This window comes from Lygodium microphyllum, chromosome 18 (assembly GCF_053477565.2).
Source record: "Lygodium microphyllum isolate KBCC chromosome 18, Lygodium_microphyllum_v1.1.10, whole genome shotgun sequence".
In the NCBI taxonomy this organism is placed as follows: domain Eukaryota; kingdom Viridiplantae; phylum Streptophyta; class Polypodiopsida; order Schizaeales; family Lygodiaceae; genus Lygodium; species Lygodium microphyllum.
This window is the reverse complement of record NC_141152.1, coordinates 4989682-5007751: the sequence shown is the minus strand read 5'-3', so window position 1 is coordinate 5007751 and position 18070 is coordinate 4989682. Positions and strand designations below refer to the sequence as shown.

The 18070-nt window shown below is 39.5% G+C and overlaps 1 protein-coding gene across 2 annotated transcripts; it reads left to right on the top strand.

Moving 5' to 3' along the window:
• The first annotated feature begins 1321 nt into the window (after nucleotides 1-1321).
• LOC148020530 (Thioredoxin superfamily protein) lies at nucleotides 1322-11682 on the top strand. Of its 2 annotated transcripts, none has more exons than XM_087698293.1 (3): nucleotides 1322-1746; nucleotides 8530-8671; nucleotides 8761-11682. In XM_087698293.1, the coding sequence occupies exons 1-2, from the start codon at nucleotides 1474-1476 to the stop codon at nucleotides 8647-8649; spliced, it is 393 nt and encodes a 130-aa protein (XP_087554419.1). In that variant the 5' UTR covers nucleotides 1322-1473; the 3' UTR covers nucleotides 8650-8671; nucleotides 8761-11682. The 2 variants fall into 2 exon arrangements, with proteins under 2 accessions (XP_087554419.1, XP_087554418.1); XM_087698292.1 differs by having other exon boundaries at nucleotides 8530-8619; nucleotides 8713-11661.
• Nucleotides 11683-18070: the final 6388 nt, after the last annotated feature.

The window sequence follows — 18070 nt, the reverse complement described above, 5'->3', positions numbered from 1 at the left end:
CATCCTATATCCTCTTTATCCAACATCATTATCCTACACAAGAGAAGGATCCTTGATCACTATATCATAAGTAGCTACATGTAGTAAGCTAGGGCTAGTTGTATAGTAACAAGAGGCTCCTCTTGAAAGATCACCATGCGTATCTCAATCACTAGCTATGGTTGCTTATGCATCTTGCCCTCATAAAAGACAACATCATGGTTACAAATAACCTTCCAAGCTTATCTCACCTACATCACCATATCCCAAGAAAGATACATTTGATAGGCTACCATATCCCAAGAAAGCTACCATATCTACTATCACCACAATCTCTAATAGTGAGTGTATAAGAGACGCAGGTTGCATCAATATTCTTCCTATCTTGGCATATTCTATGGCATTGTGGCCAAATATAACCTTACTTCTCGTAATAAATTACATGTAAGAAATGATTTTAGGCCATGAAATTTAATGTGACCCTACCCACAAGATCTAGACTTTGACATGCTCTATTGTGCATCTTTGCCACGGTAGTCATTACCATATTTGTTATCATTACAACCTCTAACTATGAGTGACACACACACACACACACATATTTATAGTCAATATTTATATTAAATATTATACATAAATATATAATAATTAATATATATAATTAATATATTAAAGACGTATAATAGTTAATAATAACGATGACATATATGACATAATTGTATGTTAATCCAATTATATATAAAAAATATTAAGTAATTACTAATAAAAATATATAATAATTAATAAATAATTAAGTGCATATATGTACTATGTATTGTGTATATACATTAATATGTAACTATAATTTATAATATTAGTCAATATATTATTATTTAAAAATATTTTTATGTTTAATTATCTTTTATGTATTATTTGTATTAATGATAAATGCAATATACTTATACTTATTATTATTATTATTATTACTTTAATGTTCTTGATTCTATGTATAATAATACAATAATGTAATTGATTAAGTACTAATTGTTAATCTATCAATCGATTGTTAACAAAATATAAATAATTATATTTTAATTAAAATATTATATACACATGAATAGATGTATATTATTAAAGTGTCACATCCCTATATATTACATTTTTGTGTATTCAAGAATATATCAGTCTAAGTTGTCACAAAGCTTTCGAAGTTCCAAATATATTCCTTATATCAACCATCTCCATGAACTCTTTTGTCTCATGAAATATGTTTTCGCAATAATAACATGAAATGTTAAAAGAATCTAAACGCCGAGCGCCTAGTATATAATATAATTTTATGAGATTTCAATCTTCTCAAGAGGGAAAAAAACACTCATACACGTTTTAGCTTAAGACCTACCCTCAGCTCTGCTGGTTGTAACTTGTAACCAAGTTCTTGCATGCGCAAAGGATCCTCTCTTAAAAATCTGTCATTTCCTTCCGCTCTCGTTTTTCATTTTGGCTTCCAGGGTGATGGCTGCGGGCGTCGGACGCTTCTTTCTGACACCTCCCGGCGGGCTTACTTCTTGTCCCGCAACGAAGCCACCACCCCTCCTCTTCGGGCAGAAGGTCAGGATCTTCTCTCATCAACAAGCATCATCACCACCCCCCCGCGCAGCAGGCAGCAGCAGAAAACTGATTCTCTACAGCAAGCCGGGCTGTTGCCTGTGCGACAATCTCAAGGAGAAGCTAGAAGCTGTCTTTCTGAAAGGCGGAGCGAACTCTTTGTCAGACATCCAATTGGAGGTGAGAGCTCCTTTGTAAAACATATCTCATGCATACAGATGCATTGATTGGAACATTGGTATGTAGTTTAGCGCGCTCTCTCTCTCTCTCTCTCTCTCTCTCTCTCTCTCTCTCTCTCTCTCTCTCTGAGCACAAATAATGAGTCCTAACGTAGATAGGTCAAGTGATAGGGCGTCTGTTGACATTGTGTACACTTGGACATCAATGCCTTGGTACCCTTTGAGTAGTGCTCTCATGTTTAGAGGAGTCTTTGAATTCAAGGGTCTGCCACCTAAGGGTTAGACACCGTCTTGTATGGATTAGACATCAAAGGATTACAGAACTTTTCATGTGGATAAATGAAAGATTAGACACTCTTTAGTATGGATGAATGACAGATTACCTCTTAGGGAGATGTAAAATCTACTCCCCGAGCTTATGCTAAATCCTACGTGAAAAGTACTCCTTTGACTCACTCACAACATGACGAAGAGAGAGGGATACTGAAGTTTCGAGCTCTGTAATTGTGAAAACTGAGGACTGAATCATTTGAGGTACACTAAGTGAGGATGGGGTCTTTGTGTACAATCGCTAGAATTTTGAACTTGCCTAATGGACATGAAGCTAGAACTTTAAAGCAGAAAAGATGGGTGCTTTATGCAAGAAAAACTGCAGCCATTTCACATACCCGATACATCGAGCTGGGAAACTCATGGAAGCAAAAGTGCAGCCATCTCCCATAGCTGACCTGTTTAGACGGGGGGGGGGGCAGATTTTATGACATCTTAACTGACAGCCATCTTCCATGTCAAGGCTAGGCTAGTGGTGAGTGAGGTGGGTTCCTTTTGTATGTACCACTAGTATTGTTATTAGTATTAATAGAATTGGAGATCTGTACTATTCTATATTATTTCCATATTCAGACCCAAAGACCATATGGACCTCAATATGTTTAGAAAAGCGATGGTGGGGTTTACATTGGAGAAAATATATGGGGCTGTCTGGGAGCTGCCTTGAGGGGGGTATAGAGACGTATACTAAAACGTAGTTGAGGGAAACGGGAAAATGGAAAGGGAAATGTTAAGTTGCGAGGAGGGGAGAATGGAAAGGCCGCATCATTCGGGAGGGGGGGAGGGTCTTAGAGCCTAGGTGCTTAGAAGGTAAAAGTCAGAATACAAGTAGCTTTCTAATTTCCAAGTTTTAAAATAGTTCTACAAAACATGTAAGCTCAAAGGGGCTTTTTGATGCATACAAGGATTTTGGTACATGATTAATATGCTGATTGCAAAGAAAGGACAATTGTAAATAAGTACAAAATCATACAAGAGAGTGAGTGATAACTTATTATCATCTCTTAGTCCCTCTACCTCTCGGTCTCCCTCTTCTATATCCCTATCATTGCTCACTTTCATGGAAGTCTATGTATATGTCTCGAGAATACTTTGACTTCATTTTTGTCAGCAAACATAGGTTTGCATTTACAAAAGCGAGATCATTTGCTCTTTGTAGCCCCAAGCAATTTCTTTTCTTTGTAGGGATGTGACTAAAGGTGCTCCAAAGGCTCTCTAATGTTGATGATGAGCACACTTTGGCTAAGAATTTTGACAAACAAGTTTTGAAGCTCAGGTGAGTTTGCTCCATAGTGCACCCACTAAGTCACAACACCAACATGAAATATACAAGATAATGCAATAACAATTGAAATTATTTGTTATTGCTTCAAATTAGAATACTTAACAATGTCTACATAAACACTTAAAAAAGATAGATGAGATTACTTATTATGTGGAGCATCATGCCTCTCAAATATTCCCTCCTTATTGCGGAAGTTTGCAAGTTGATCTTTCACCAATCTACGTTCTTTGGAGTAGAAACCAATTTTGAAGAGTTGAATTCCCAACCTCGCACCACCTTTGTATCTGCTTAAAGACCTTTTCTAAGTGCATAAGTTGCATAGTGTAGTGGGGAGTAATACTGATTCCACCTACTCATTGCAAGTTCTTCAATCTCTTGTAGTCTAGCTTTATCAGTCTCAATGGATCGGATGTTTTCTATCATCCAATCCATTGCCTTATAAATCTTTTCAATGTGGGGAGCATCATTGTCCACATGATGCTACAACTTCACAATGGGTAAGCAAAGAAGAAGCAAATGCTTTACCTCGGGCCAATAATCCTCTTCGATGATGGTGGTATAACACAATTGTACCATAGTGTGAGAAGTAGGCCAACCCTTCCATTTTGGACTAGCCACCGTTTGCTTCAATGTCGGTCTCATGTTGTGTAAATGTCAAAGCATCAGAAAGGTGTATGCAAATCTGGTGTTTTGCATACTCAAATAACTCCTTCTTTGCAAACTTTTTGTACAATTCCAATGATCTTGAGAAATGGTGACGAGTAATGAATGCCACTATTTCCTTACCTATAGTGATAATACCTTTTACCCATGGCAAAGCATCAATCTCCTTCAATAAATTGTTGAGGCAATGTGCCATGCATGGACTCCATGTAATGCTAGGGCACTTACTCTCCAACAAGCCACCTGGTACTTTGTTGGTGGCCTCTCCATGTGATACAAATTCGATGACATTTTGCAGCCTCACTCCAAAGCTCGCATAAGACAGGAGTTGTCTTTTGTCGTGGACCATACTTTGTGGACTTGATCTAAAGTGCTTTGTTGTGACAAGTTGCAAGTATCTCTTCTAAAGTATGATTGCACATATTTGTCTATCCATCGCCTAGTAGCGATACACCATGTGAGTTCCACCTTTGCTTTATTGGTTGTATGGCCTTTTTAATGCTTGAGACCTTATCCTCAAGGAGCTTTTTCGGCAAAGCATCGTATGTGGGTGGTGTACAAGTGGGCCCAAATTGAGCAATCTCTGTTACCATCTCTTGAGATCATACAACATTGAAAGTAATCCCAAGAATAAAAGAAATGAGCCATTGTTGCATCAACTTGTGCCTTACGTTGGGGATGCCAAGAAGTAAACAGAGTGTTTTTGTTTACCTCGAGGTTGGTTGAGAAGTTGTTGTAGCTCCATGTATACTAAAAGCACTGCCAACTGAGAAAGAAGATTGGCTCCTTCCATCCCCATGTGCATGAGGTCTCGAGGTTGCACTAGTGGGTTGCCTTGACATTGGAATAGCAAAGGGATTTCAAGGAGTTTTTGATTTTGAAACATTTTGTGCTCTCTCTCCATTTGAGCACGCTCCCCCATAGGGATCTTGGTGCAAGCCTTAATCCCACTTCCATTGAGACCAAGTAGATGGGCTTTCACCCTTTCTACTGATCCATCTTTTTCAATGGCACAGTGATGGCACATCCACCACCTGGCACCACCTTTCTTACTATTGTACTTGTATAGGAGCTTGACTTGATCCCACCAATATTTGGATTGGGTTCTCTCCTTCTCCATGCTAGTCTTGTTGAGAAAATTTTTAGCAGCTTCGGGATTCATATTTTGAGAAGACTAGAGCGCTTTGGGCTGAGAGAGAGAGAGAGAGAGAGAGAGAGAGAGAGAGAGAGAGAGAGAGAGAGAGAGAGAGAGAGAGAGAGCTGTGTTCACTTAAAAGCTAGGATGCTCAGATAGATGGTGATTGATTGGATACTTGAAAGATGCTTTGGAGAAAGCACAATCGCATTTTTATAGTATTCTTGGTATCCTTGCTGTATTATTTTCCTAACTTTTGTGACTTTTTTGGTTACACAAGTGTGGTGTGATAATTACTTAAATCTGTCATATTCTAAGATGATGAGAGAGAGAGAGAGAGAGAGAGAGAGAGAGAGAGAGAGAGAGCTGTTAGTGACAATCTTGAGTTTGTTCTAAGCTCATAATTGAAGTTTGTTCGATGTTGGCAAGTGGATTGTGGTAGGCTATTAGTGGCAGTCCTCAGTTTGTTGTATGGTCATAACTAAAGTTTGTTGGCAAGTGGATTGTGAGAGAGAGAGAGAGAGAGAGAGAGAGTTAGTGGCAATTATAGGTTTGCTATGCTTATAATTGAAGTTTGTTGGTAAGTGGACTAGTAGAGCGAGAAGGGGCGGGGGGGGGGGGGAGAGAGGTGTTAGCAGTTCAGACAGCTCGTGTGAGTCTGACCTATGCTGGGCATGTTTGGGTTATTTTATGCATTTTATTATGGTTATTATGATGCTTATTTGGGGCATTTTATGCTAGCCAATCAGCATTAAATGCTGGTCGACCTACCCCTATTTCGGCATTATTTTCTTCTTTATATACTGGGCTCCCTCATTCAGTCCCATCATCACCTCCAGGTTATGTGGAGGGAGCCGGTGCCAGTGCCTAGGAGCGAGAGACTCACTGTTGTACACGTCATTCTCGTGTGTGGTATATGGATTCCATTTTTGGAGCACATCTCTGAGTTCTCTTCTTTTGTAGCGTTGTTTTGTTTTCTTTCTCTTCTGTCTTGTGTTCCGTAGTTTATTTCAGCACTTGTCTATGCTTCCATTGCTGCACCGCTTTTGACACGGTATCAGATTGTAGGACCTAGGTTCCTACTGCGATATTTTTGTCAATTATAGGTCTTTCTTTCCCTTGCTGATCAAGCCTGCGTTTTTCAAACAAGCAACTTGCATTTTCAGCCTACGCTTGGATTCTAGCTTGCAATTGTTAGTTTGCTGCATTAAATGCTCCACCAACCTGCATTTTTCATTTTCTACCCTTAACTGTGGTTGGGTGAGAGGCAGCTTTTGCTGTTACTGGCAATTTTTGATTGGTTTTTCTTCATTTTGCAATAGTTGGCCTTTGTTTTTGATCAGATTTTTGGTTACACTGCATGTGAACTCTCATTTTGTGAAGTCTTTGCTGTTGGTTTGGCTGTATTCTCTCTTTATATACCTTCTCTTCTCTATCTTCTCTTCTTATCGTCACCCAATGGCTCCTCTGTGCACTTCTATAGATGATATAGACTATCTTACATGGGGTGCTGTGATGAAAGCCCAGTTAGAATCACTTCAACTTGAGAGAGTAACCCCCTCTCCATACATGATCCTGTAGGAGCGAGTCCTCTGCAAATAACAAAGAACGCACAAGGCTGTGCTCCAATGCTCTTGAGTGGGAGTCTTCATGAAAGAAGGCAATAGAGCCACAACAAAAGAAATATTTGACTGAGTGGGAATAAGCCAGATGAGGGAGGCAACAAGACACCTATAAGAGGAACATTCATGTCATCCTCATCCTGAAAGTATAGGTTGGGGTCATGAGCTGAGCGATGGAAGCCGGTACGAAGAAAGAAGCGATCAATCCTCTGGTACCGAGCTTTGGGAGCTTGCTTTAGGCCATAGAGGGCCTTCTGCAATCTGTAGTCATGTTTCTCCTTCCCTTGCACAAGAAAACCAAGAGGTTGTGAAATATAAATCTCCTCCTCAAGGACACCATTTAAGAAGGCAGACTTTATGTCCATTTGATAAATAGGCCAGCGGTGGTGGGTTGCAAGAGCCAAAATAACCCAAATAGTAGACATCTAAGCTGTAGGTGCAAAAGTCTCTAAGTAGTCCAACCCTGCCCTTTGAGCACAACCTCTGGCAACAAGCTTAGCTTTGTGGTTGTCCAAGGAACCATCTGCAAGGTACTTGGTTTTATAGATCCACTTCACATCTATCACCTTCTGTTTCGGAGGATGTGGAAGCAACTCCCAAGTCTGATTACGCTCGATGAGGAGGTACCCCCTCTGAGGGTGGAGATGCAGGGGCCCTCTCTGAAGCCGAAGAAGTATAAGCCCTTTCTAAATCCCCCTCTATGTGAGATAGGGAATCTAAAAACTCATGGATCACAGACTTTGTATCATTTGATGACGAAGGAAGTGCGGTCCGTCGTGTTGAAGAAGGTATTTGGGGTATCAAAGATGTTGAAGAACTCTCGGAGGATCTCAAACTTGAGTAGTTGAGGGTGGGGAAAGCTAAAGCTTAGGAGGAGCCAAGGGTGGGCAACAATCACCGTCTCATAGTGGAGCGGACTGCGGAGTTGAAGTAATGGAAGGTGTCGAACAACCATTGTTTTGGAAAGGAGCGGACTGCCAATGAAATGGTAGCCAAAAATCACTGTCTCTTGATGGAGTGGATTGTAGAACCACGGATTGTCGAGGTAGTATTCTTGAAAGGTTAGAAGACAACCTCCGTAGCGCATTGCAATGGTCACGAGGAGGTTGTGGTGCTAGTCAATTCTCTTGTGGCTCAAAAGTGCTTAGTGGGTATTGGATGTGTCTTATTGCCTCGAGCATAAAAGTCTGAAAGGCGGTGTATAATAAACTCTGTGGCCCAGAAGGGAGAGGTGGCACGATGAGTGCCTGGGGGTAGACACATGTACTCTGGTGGTGTAGGGATTAAAGGTCTATGTTGGCAAGCATCAGACCCGAGGGAGGGGGGTGTTCTTGGTGTTGCCAGAAGAGGAGCATCTAGTGGTTAGGCCATTTGCCCTTGGAGAAGTCATAGCACCGGAGTGTCAACTTGTAAAAAGTAGGGAGGGTGAGAGAGGAAGAGAAGGGTATCTCTATCTCGTGGGGTGATGCAGTGGAAATGAAGGGGAAAATCGGTAGATGATGCTGAATCTGCAACTTGTCTTTGCCTTCTTTGATGCAAAGGATCTTCGTGGCTCACTGAGTACCTTTGGCTCTGATACCATGTCCAAAAAAATGACAAAGAGATGAGTAGAGTTTACAGGGAGAAACATAGACTGTGTATGGCAAACATTGAGAGAGGAGAGAAACTTAGAAACACAGGAAGAACACAGTGATGATATATGTATGTGTGTTTCTTGGTTTTCTGGGTTTAATGCTTGTCATGATGAAGATCAGGGACATTTCCAAGAAGCCTGAGTGGGAGTCCGCTTACCAGTATGAAATTCCAGTATTAGCTCGTCTCAACGAGGATAATTCTGAGGTCTGTAAGTGTCTTCTTGAAAATCTCTAAGAAGTTTGCAGATGCTGTTCAGGTTAGTTATTTTCTTTCATATTTTCCGGTTTTGTTATACAGACTGTTCTACCAAGAGTGTCGCCTCGTCTAACTGTGGAGGTCTTACAGAAGAAACTATCTGCTCTGTATGAAGTACCCAGGCAGTGACCTTACTCGGAAAGGATCATCTCAGTGTTGAGGCTCACAAATTTTGAAGCTCAAAGATTGAACATCATCTCTTATGAACTCCATATGTAAGGCTTTGGACTTGAATCTGCAAGCTTCTCGTACTTTCTTTGTAAACAAGAATCTCTAATTAGTGAATGATCACTAATGCAATCAAGTGTTTAAACGCTTGTCATCAATGAATAATGTAATTAATTAAGCTGACTTCAATTACCTAATACAATTTGATTGAGAGTTCCAAAGTTCTCTACAAACTCTTTGGCCATTTGAGTACATGAGTCATCCTGTGAAGGTGCCTCTCCTGAGTAAAATGGCATTTGCAATCCAAGATGGCAGTACAATGGAGGAGGCCCAAAGGCAATCAGAAACACAGATGGGGACTGCCCAGGATCCTGTCAAGTACTGCAGTCTTGGAGTACACTTTCACTCTGTGGTCCTAATGCACTACTGCTTCTCTTTGATGACTGCACACCAGGTTGAGGACTGGGGCCAGCTGCTTGCTGCTTTGGCATTGACCCACAAGTTTCCATTATACTTAATAAAGCACAAATCCACAACTTGAAAGTCATTCCTACTCAAGAGTGAAAGAAAGAGACTGCAAGAGGAAATTGTGAAAAGACTGCATAAGTTGAAGTGAGGAGTAGGACGGAAGGCAGCAGGTTACAGGCAGCAAATGGGTTGCCACTGCGCAGAATACAACAGCTGGGTGCACCATGGAAGTGGCAAATGGCTGCAATGTAAGCATGGGCAATAAGGCGATGGCTTGCGAAGGTGAGAGAGGCAAGGTAAGTACAAGCAAGGGAGGAAGTAAGATGATGAAGAAAATGCAGCCATGTGAGAGGGGATAAGGCAAAGGTGCAGCAATGACAAGTAGGGAAAGCAGCTTTAATAGTGTAATTATCCAGTCATCTGACATGTACCAATGCAATACTAATTGCAAGATTTTGCAGTGATGTGGCAATCAGGGATTGTCCCATGGTACGTTGGTTTTACTGTGGAACAATTTGATTATTTGCTCAATATACCTTGGTTCTTGGTCATCCTCCATGTTCTGGCTTACAGTTGAGTACAGTTCTCTAGTCAAGGATGTTGGGTGGCTCTTTGGCAGAATTTTACCTGCTTTCTCTGGAAAGATGGTGACCGGGGCATGTCTCTTGAATGTCTGGATGGTGACAGTGGATTCGACAGGATCCCCTTTTATTGTGGAGATTGTTGCTGGGTCTGGTCTCCTGGCAGTTGGCTCCTTGCGTTCCTCGCCATCAGCTCCCTGCCACTTCTTGCTGCCTCTGCGCACTCCTTACCCCTCTGGTTGCACGTGCAGCTTATGATTACTTTTTCTCTAGCAATTTCCTCATTTTTTCTAGGTGAAAAATACTTTTCTAGTTAAAAAATAATATTCTAGGTAGAAAATAATTCTCTGCTTCTGTTTTTTGGCCTTGCACTCGATTGTTGTTTTTAAAAGCACATCTAAGCAAATGCGACTTATGTGAGGCACCAGCTATAGGCAGGAACTGCAGGAAGGGCTCTGTGGCAATGGTGGCGATGTTTATCGCAGTGGCCAAGCCACAAGCTGAAAGAGAGGAAGCATGATTATATGAATATGGCCATAATGTAATGGCAAGGGATGGATCTAAGTGTGATGAGGCACTGCGAACCTATATGGTGCAGGCCGTTGGAGTATGATCAGGAGCAGTGATATGAGTACTGCAGGGGGGTGGAATATATGTGGGACGATGTACGGACAGCTATGGAGTAGATTAGGATGATGAGCAGTCATGGTGGTAGTAATATAATCAGTGATAACAGTGGGAGGAGGCTCTACATGGGGGTGAGGCAGAGGCACTGGGGGATGTGGTGGCAGAGATAAGGCTGCCCTGCAACCGGACGTGCTCGTGGCTTGGCACCTTTGTCTCGGCCCAGGACGCTGCCGTAGCGTTGCCTCAACTTCCCCTGCCCTCTTGTCCTCCTATGGCCTCCACGATGGCTTCACTGCGTCCCTCCAGACCTCTAACTCAGGCCAGATGCAGGCTCCTGGCCGTTCCGCATTCATGTGTTTGCTCTAATTGGGCCCTCTGCCTGATCATCAGACATGAAGCCACATCGGAGACTGGCGATGAGGTAAAAGGTAGCTTCACGTATTCCTTTGCTTTTTTCCTCTTGTGTGGATCAACTGTCCAGATTCATATGAGAAGTAGCTTCCATATGGTGTCTTGTTGGAAGTCTCAATTTTATCAGTTTATCAAAATAATGGGTGCTTCTTAAGATAATCATCAAGGGCTGAGTCATTGCAGATTTTGTTTAAACCTGAGAATGCTGGTCGAGGAGTTCCATAAGTAGATACTAAATAAATAGAGCAATGCTCTGAAAAGAAAGCAAGAATGTACTTAGTCTCTTTGGCAATGGCAAGATTGTTCTGTTGGTGGATTGGCATACGATCTGATGGAGATAAAGCTCACACAATCTAGTATGGAACTATCCAATTGGAAAAGGCGAGAGGGGGATGAGGATAGGAAATGGGAATGAAGGAAAAGACTATGGTGGTGGCGGAGATGAGAGTGGTGATTTGAAGAATTTGAAAGCAACAAAAGTAAAAGTAAAAGATGAGATTCAGAAGGTGGAAGCAGGAGATTGGGACAATGAGACACCATTGGGGCAATGTTGCATGCACATCTTGATCTAATACTCATCATCTTCATGGTAGAATTTGAAACCAATCTTTCTCCTCGAGGTTGGTAATGACTTGATTAATCAATGATTACAAGGACATAAATTGAAATAATCCACTTTACCACTTTAATCTTGGATAGTGGATAACTTGGTGGTCCCAAAACTAGCTCTTGTTGCAATATTTCTTTAGCTTTAGCTTCCTCTGTTAGAACGTGTCCAATACCTCTCGTCGTTCTTGTAGCGGGTATTCTAATCATTGGGCTTTTCCTTATATTTTCATTTTGGATAGTGGTGAGTGCGACAGAAATTATATAATTATTTGTAACATATCTATCAATAATTATTTACTCCAAAGGGATTCTAATTTGTTATTTTTATTTGTCAAGATGAATCTTGCTCGATTTTTTTTTTCATTTTCATGAATTAAGATTTGCCTTGTATTATGTTACTAATTGCCAATTACTTGAATTAACCAATTGGTTCCATTGTTATAATGGATGAATCTAAGAAGATATCAGGTATTTCAATAATATAACAAAACAAAGAGAAGTGAGTTCTTTTAGCATATTAACAAAAGTATTAACAAAGAGGATTTATCTATCTATTTTTATACATCTTACTAAATCTCGGTTTCTTTATTTTGCAATTTGTCCAATATTTTTGTTTTGATATTATATAGTAAGTTTGTTGAAATCTTAATTTTTATTTATTTAACATTTTATCATTGCAAATGGATGGAGTACAAATGAGAATATTTTATCTTCTTTGCTAATTCATGTCTCTTATTGTCAAAATTGATTATTAGTATACTTTCAATCAATTTTTTTTGTTGGTTTGCTTGGGAATTGGTCTTCATCTTGTTTCTTGAAAGGTAAATTTAGCCTCAAATTTGATATTGGTTGGATTGTCTCTTGAATCTTTATATAATTTTTTAATTTTCAGTATTAGAATTCAAGTCATAAGTTCTCAATTTTGTACATGTATTCCAAGACAGTTGTCAAAATCCTAATGTATAATGTAAATAAGCATTTACAATACAGATTGATTGGAGTCTCTACTTTGATGGCTTGAATTGTTAAAAAATGCTAAAGAGATGGTTGTATTGTAGATAGATTTTACAGTTTTATCGCGAGAAATGTTGAAAAACTATTACTACCTTGCTCAAATCGCTATGGAAGTTGTCATCTATATCTTAGATTCATCAGAAAGGTGGTTGTTCCATGGCTAGTGTCACATGCACTTGGAGAGTTTCAAACTATTGCTACCTATTGTAGGATTGGTCCTTGGTAGTTGGAGATCACATCAGTAGTATCTCTTGCTTTTTAAGTCTTCTTCTTTTACTTGAGCATAACTTATTGTAACTTTTACATTTGGTACCAACTAATATCTTGGGATTTTAGGTCTCACATTGTGAAATAATTAACTTGTATCTCACACACGTAAGTCACATTAGTACATTTTATTAACTTCTAATCAAATGTTAAGTAAATTAATAAAATTTTACATTTTCATAAAATTTTATTGCTTTTATGTAAGTGATAGTCAAGTATTATATTCACATTCTTTGATTAATATTTAATCAAATTTCAAGCAAAGTAAGGAAATTTCATGTTCTCGTGATAGAGTTCTATATGGACTTTATGTTAGGATGAATGATGGTATTATGTCCTTAGGACCTTTGTGTATGAGAAATAGAATATGGATGTACAGATACCTATCTAGTCTTGTGAGTCCTCTTGTCTCTCCAGCATTCATATCTCTGTTTCTTAGAGTCTCCACGATCTATAAGAGAACTAGAATTGAGTCTTGGTTTAGTTTTTTACGATCCCTTTGGGTGTTTTTTAATTGGTATCACATGAGAAATGAATGAATAATATAAATATCGAGGTTATCACTATAAGAGGGGATTGTCAATTTGTCTCTTGGCTCTTATTAGAACTAAAACTAATAAGAAGGATAAATATAAATGCATGTTTTATCTCAAACTACAAGAATGTGATTCTCTTAGAGGCTTCGTACTTTGCATATGTGGAGAAAGGTATAAAACCTTTTAAATAATAATAGTGGGAGATTAATTGCGTCTCATTTAGGATTCGGAATCATTTGTGATGTCAAAGATTTGATCAAATATTCTTTGTTCTCCTTATATCTATGGCATCCATGACATATTCAACATTAGCTTGCTTGTAGTGTTACTAGCGTTTGATTGGTGTTTGCTAGTATGCTATGTTGTCATAGTGGCATATGGTGTAGTTGGCTTAGTGTTGTGTTGTCGGGGTATTTGCATGGTGTGTCTACTGTTAGTGATATGTCACTAGTATGGATATAAGTGGCATCTAGTTGGCATGTGTTGTGGTGGATGGTATGCATTGGCTAGCTTGTTTTGGCGGCATTGCATGGTGTGGCTTAACTAGATGTGGGGTAGGTGTGGCTTTGCTAGGTGTGTATTTGATAGCTAATGTACAATGTAGTGTGGATGGCATTGCCCTTACTAGCTTGGCTCCTTAGCACTAAGGTTAACATCATGCTCATTAGAGCATGGCATTGGGGTGGCATAATTCTTTGGTGTTGAATGAGATAAATTATAATAGTACAACTTATGTACTATTCCAAAGGATGTTGCTTTTCATAATAATTTTGATAATATTGCTTTGAACATATACTTGTCATCTATCTTGTCTAAAAGGCGATTACAATGGTTTTTGCTTTAACTAGCTACTCACATTTTTTCGTTTGTATGACAATGTAGAATTTATGTTGGCTTGGGCACATGTCATTAAAGGGAATGAAAATGCTTATCCACTTGCATTATCTTTTATCCCACGACTATAAGTGTTTTGATTCTTGTAATCATTGTCTTCATGGCGAGGAGACTTGTAATTTGTATAAGAAATTTGGCATTATGTGCATGGGTGAGCCTATGGTTCTTGTTCATTTTGATGTTTATGGACCTATGCCTTACAAGTTGTTAGGTGCTGCGAAGTATTTTGTTACTTTCATTGATGATTACTTGCGTAAGGTCTCGGCATATCTCGTAAAGCAAAAACCAAGAGTCTTGGCTACCTTTTAGCGTTGACTTGCTTTTGTTGGTTTGGGTATAGATTGAAATCCTATGATTTGATGATAGGGGCGAGTATGTATCTAAAGCCTTTGAATAATTGTGTGATGAGAAGGGTATTAAGCATCAATTGATTGCCCTGTACATCGCAGCCCAGAGTCGTATGGCTTAGCGTATGAATATGACAATTCAAGAGCGAGTTTGTAGTATGCTTAGCTAGACAGGCTTACTGTAACACTTTTGAATTGAGGCAGTTACTATTGGCGTACATTTGATTAACTGATCCCTATGCACTACTCTTGACTATTAGGTTGCTGAGGAGGTACAATCTAGAAGACCACCATCATATGCTCATTTGCGTGTCTTTGGTTGTGAGACTTTCTGCCATGTTTCCAAGGACAAGCGCAATAAAATTGGTCCTAAGTTTGTAAAATGCATCTTTCTTGGTTATGGGGATGTAGGTGAAATGAGGTATCATCTATGGGATCTGCAGGATTGAAAGGTCATCCATATCCATGATGTTGTTTTCCATGAGAAGAAAATGCATAAGCAATCTAAGCAAGTCGTTGACGTATGGATGGTGATATTTCATGAGGAGCCTCTTGTTATTGTATAGATAGCTAGATGGTTTGTAGAAGCAATTAATACTTTAGTGCTCCATGATCTTGATGCTAGACACGATGTACAAGCTCCATAGCCTGTTTTGCAACACTTTACTAGAGATACATTAGCATGATTGGTTTGCATTTTCTATGGATTATGTTATGGTGATAGATGTTGGCGACAAGTTCCTATCTATGATGAGGCCATGTGTAGAGGTGATAGTCACTCTTGGGAGAGGTCCATGCAGTCAAAGTATGACTCACTACTGAAAAATCATAGATGGGATTTGGTTTCTTTACCTAGTGACAAGTGTGCTTTGCCATGTAATTGGGTGTACAAGTTGAAAAGTATCCTTGGACATCCCAAGCTTACTCATAAGGACAGATTGGTTGCTAAGGGTTTAAACATGAGTATGGTGTTGACTTCGATGATATCTTCTCTCCCGTAGTCAAGATGACAACCCTATACTTGGTATTGGCTTTAATTGTGTAGCTAGATTTGGACCTCTATCAGATGGATGTCAAGATAACTTTTTTATATGGAGACTTGTATGATGAGATTGATATGTAGCATCTTAAGGGCTTTGAGGAAAAAGGTAGGGAACACCTAGTGTGCAAGTTGAGAAAGAGCCTTTATGGCCTTAACCAGATACCTAGGGAATGGTACTACAAGTTTGATGCTTTCATGTACTCATAGAGATATACTCATAGCGATCTGGATCCATGTTTATACACAAAGAAGGCTCGTGATGATAGCCTTATGATTTTGATACTCTAGGTGGATGATTTGTTGATTGATTGGAGTGATCATGATGAGTTGGATGCCTTGAAAGGTCAGCTCAAGAAGAGCTTTGAGATGAAGGATGTGGGACATGCCTAGCATATTCTTGTGATGTGCATTATGGAAAATTGCTCTAAGAGGCTCCTCTACTTGTCGCAAAAGGGGTATATCTAGAAGGTCCTTGAGCAAGTTTATATGTAGGATATTAAGCATATTGGTTGTTCTTAACATTCTCATGTGAAGGTTAGTCAGGTTGATTATCCAAAGTTGGATGAGAAGAAGGCCGAGATGGCCAAGATCCCCTATGCATCCACAGTAGGCAGTTTGATATATGCCATGATAGCCACTGGTCTTAATATACCATTTGTAGTGGGAGTTATGACACACTATATGGCTACACTTGGCAGGTGGCATTGGGATGCTATAAATGATATCATGAGGTATCTTAAGGGCACTACAGATATGTGCATATGTTATGGTGGCCAGGATACAGTAGTCGTGGGGTACATTGACTTTGATTATGTAGGATGTGCAAACAGTAGGAAGTCCACATCTGGCTATGTCTTCAACTTTGTTGAAGGTGTTGTTTCTTGGATGTTGAGGGTGCAGAAATGCATAGCCCTATCTACTCTACAAAGGTAGAGTATATTGCAACCACTAACACTTCTAAGGAGGCTCTCTGGCTAGGTTGTCTGGTCACAGACCTTGGTAATTTTGATATGGTTCCTACCCTCCATTCGGATTCTATGAGTGCTATTTAGTTGGTTGAGGCTATTAAGATCTCGACTAAAGAAAATCTTACAGATTTACTCACTAAAAGTCTTTTAGTGGAGTGTTTTGCCTTCCTTAGGAAATTGATAGGCATTGGATGAGATGGTGCATTTTCTCATCCTATTATCCTTTATGGACATTTATACTTTGTCACTTTTTTCTTATTCTCTTCTCATTAGTAGGGACACATTTGCCTTTAACTAAGAGGTTCTTGGGGATAAAAGTGCGTGTGCCTAACTAACTATGTATTGATTACATTGTTAGTATCTGTATACATGTGGATTGTAGGTGGTGGTTGGGCATCTATCACCGTCACTTCATTCTTTATTATTTCATTGACATTTGAACAAGGGAAGGCTGGTCACACATTGTGACTGTTGGAGTTCCCACATATTGTATCTCTTACTTCTTCCACTAGAGCTCTTGCTTCTGCTCATAGGCCTCCACTTAGGGCTTCCTCCCTTCATAAAATACCATAGTTAACTATGAATGGTTGGGATATGGAGAGGAAAAACCATATTAGTAAGGTGGTTTACCATGAGGGTGAATTGTTGGAAAGGGTTATGGGCAAGAATGGATGTTTTGGAAAGTGGTTGACACTCCTTAGAGGCACTCAATACCAATAAAAGATTGCTAGGGCAACTCTTAGGGAGTTGTTATGATGCTATGATTCAAGTGAGCAAGCCAAGGTGTCCTTGGTACTTAATGAGGCTTAAAATGTGTACTTCTCTTCAAATATGTTTTCTTCGCCATGTCACATGATGACGTGCACGAAACCATTGGAAACTCATGAGACCATGATGCCCCAAGCTTGATGATTTGGATTTGTTTTGATGTTAGTTTATATATTTTATGTAGATTTGATTAAAAGGGTTCCTAAGCACATTTTATTATGAATCCTTCTTATGATTGCATTGAGGGTCCCTTGTGTCACCTTGTCATTTATTGGAAGCGATCTATACCTTTAACCATCCTTGCCTTGAAGGTCAAACCAAGAGCTTCTCTTAATAGCTTGGTCAAGTATCTCATGTTGAGGGTCCCTTGTGTCACCTCATCATTTATTGGAAGAAATCTATACCTTTAACCATCCTTGCCTTAAAGGTCCAAGAGCTTCTCTTAATAGCTTGGTCAAGTATCTCATGTTGAGACACATAGAGTGCAAAGTTTGCAATTTCAAACTTGAGAAGTGTATATTGGGGTCCATTTTCTTTTGGTTTCAATAGGTAGGGAATCAATCGAATACATTGCACGTGGCAAATGGAGCCTATCACTCTTTGCTCACTCTTTAGATTTCTACAAAAAGAATCAACACTTCGTAGATGAATAAGTTTAGGGCAACATAGTTTGGCTCAAGTGCTCAATGACGGTTTGTTG

Bases quoted from the DNA above. Each gene is read 5' to 3' on its own strand.
- LOC148020530 (XM_087698292.1), top strand. From the start codon at position 1,474: ATGGCTGCGGGCGTCGGACGCTTCTTTCTGACACCTCCCGGCGGGCTT. The intron at 1,747-8,529 runs GTGAGAGCTCCT...GTCATGATGAAG, and splicing joins TGTCAGACATCCAATTGGAG to ATCAGGGACATTTCCAAGAA. The intron at 8,620-8,712 runs GTCTGTAAGTGT...TTTGTTATACAG, and splicing joins TCAACGAGGATAATTCTGAG to ACTGTTCTACCAAGAGTGTC.